General features: G+C 53.2%; 1 protein-coding gene across 1 annotated transcript; it reads left to right on the forward strand.

Annotated features, from left to right (window-relative positions):
- The first annotated feature begins 560 nt into the window (after positions 1-560).
- LOC147098226 (histone H1-like) lies at positions 561-1307 on the forward strand. Its single transcript, XM_085970088.1, has one exon. The coding sequence runs from the start codon at positions 599-601 to the stop codon at positions 1256-1258; it is 660 nt and encodes a 219-aa protein (XP_085826214.1). The 5' UTR covers positions 561-598; the 3' UTR covers positions 1259-1307.
- Positions 1308-1548: the final 241 nt, after the last annotated feature.

Here is a 1548-nt window from a genome sequence, read left to right on the forward strand (position 1 = left end):
TAAATCTGGGAACAGATTGTGCTGTGAATGAGCAGAGTGAACATTGTGTCAGTTAGAGTGTGTTAAATGGGCGGGTGGGTTAGACTAATGTCACTGTGTTTGTGTGTCCACTCTCATCGCCGGATTTCAGAGACCCTCTTGTGTAAAATTTAAAGATTTTCCTGTCATTGGATAGCCCTGCACCCCCTGCTCAGCCCTGAAGTGGGAATTAAACCTGAAGTTTTAGTTGATTTCAAATTTCAGCCGAAAAACAGCGAACATTCCCGCGATGGGGTGAGAGAGCGCGATCAGTGCAGCAAACAAATGGCTTTAAATTGAAATTGCTGCCTTGAATTGTGATGAAACTTTCTCGACAGCAAACATCCCGGTCTTCGAGACAGACAGAGGCCAGTGTGGGAATGTGGAGTGCCCGAGTTTAATTGGAATGGGAGAGTTAATGAGGAGAGAGAAACACAGAGAGGCTGGAGGGGCCGGGAGCTGACAGCAGGATGTCTCCGCCCCGTCCGCTCGCTGCCTATAAGTTGCTCTGTGCCGCCGCCTCTCGTTTCATTTCTCACCCAGCTCTGACTGTCAGAGAGATTTGATATATTTCGCGGACATGACTGAGATTGCAGCCGCCGAAACGGCTCCTCCTGCCGCCGCCGCTCAAACCAAGGCTCCCAGCAAGAAGAAGAAGGCGGCTCCCCGCTCCAAGCCAGCCGGTCCCCCGTTGGGCGAGCAGATCCTCAAAGTTGTGGCGAGTGGCAGCGGTCGCAAGGGGATGTCGCTGGCCGCGATCAAGAAGGCTCTGGCTGCCAACGGCGTCGATGTACTGAAGCTCCGGTCCCAGATCAATGTAAGTATCAAGAGGAAAGTGGAAAACGGCTCCCTGGAGCAGACCAAGGGCACGGGGGCCGCGGGCTCCTTCAGACTCGCTAAGAAGGAATCCCAGCGGAAAGAGGGAAAGGAGGTGAAGAAACCGGCAGCCAAGAAATCTGCAGCCAAGAAACCAGCAGCCAAGAAATCTCCAGCCAAGAAACCAGCAGCCAAGAAATCTCCAGCCAAGAAACCAGCAGCCAAGAAAACGGTCACCAGGAAGGCACCAACCTCAAAAAAGACAGCGAAAGCGGCGGCTGGGAAGAAGAAGGCGGCGGCGAAGAAGCCCAAGAGCCCCAAGAAGGCCACAGGCGGAATGGTGAAGGCGGCCAAGAAGGTGGAAAAACCCAAGGCCAAGCCCAAATCAGCAAAGTCCCACAAAGCAGCGACCAAAAGAAAATAAAATGGACAACTTGTAAACATCTGAATCCAAAGGCTCTTTTCAGAGCCACCCACGTCTTTCCAAAAAGAGCTGATCGCAGAATCAGATGATCCATGTCACGGGGCCGGGCTCAGATTCCCGATTGAAATCATTTCAAATGAACTCCGGCTCCCTGGTGACTCGCTGAACCCACCCGTCCCCCAGTGACTAATAAAACACAGAATGGGATGTCCGGGCCGGGCCTCACTCTAACTGGGGTGGGGGGGAGCGTTCGGCTCCAGTCTCAGTTCAGGGTCATTTTCAGTTCACAG

Source organism: Somniosus microcephalus, chromosome 29 (genome assembly GCF_052327205.1).
Source record: "Somniosus microcephalus isolate GS21.2 chromosome 29, FLI_Smic_1.0, whole genome shotgun sequence".
In the NCBI taxonomy this organism is placed as follows: domain Eukaryota; kingdom Metazoa; phylum Chordata; class Chondrichthyes; order Squaliformes; family Somniosidae; genus Somniosus; species Somniosus microcephalus.

Bases quoted from the DNA above. Each gene is read 5' to 3' on its own strand.
- LOC147098226 (XM_085970088.1), top strand. From the start codon at position 599: ATGACTGAGATTGCAGCCGCCGAAACGGCTCCTCCTGCCGCCGCCGCT.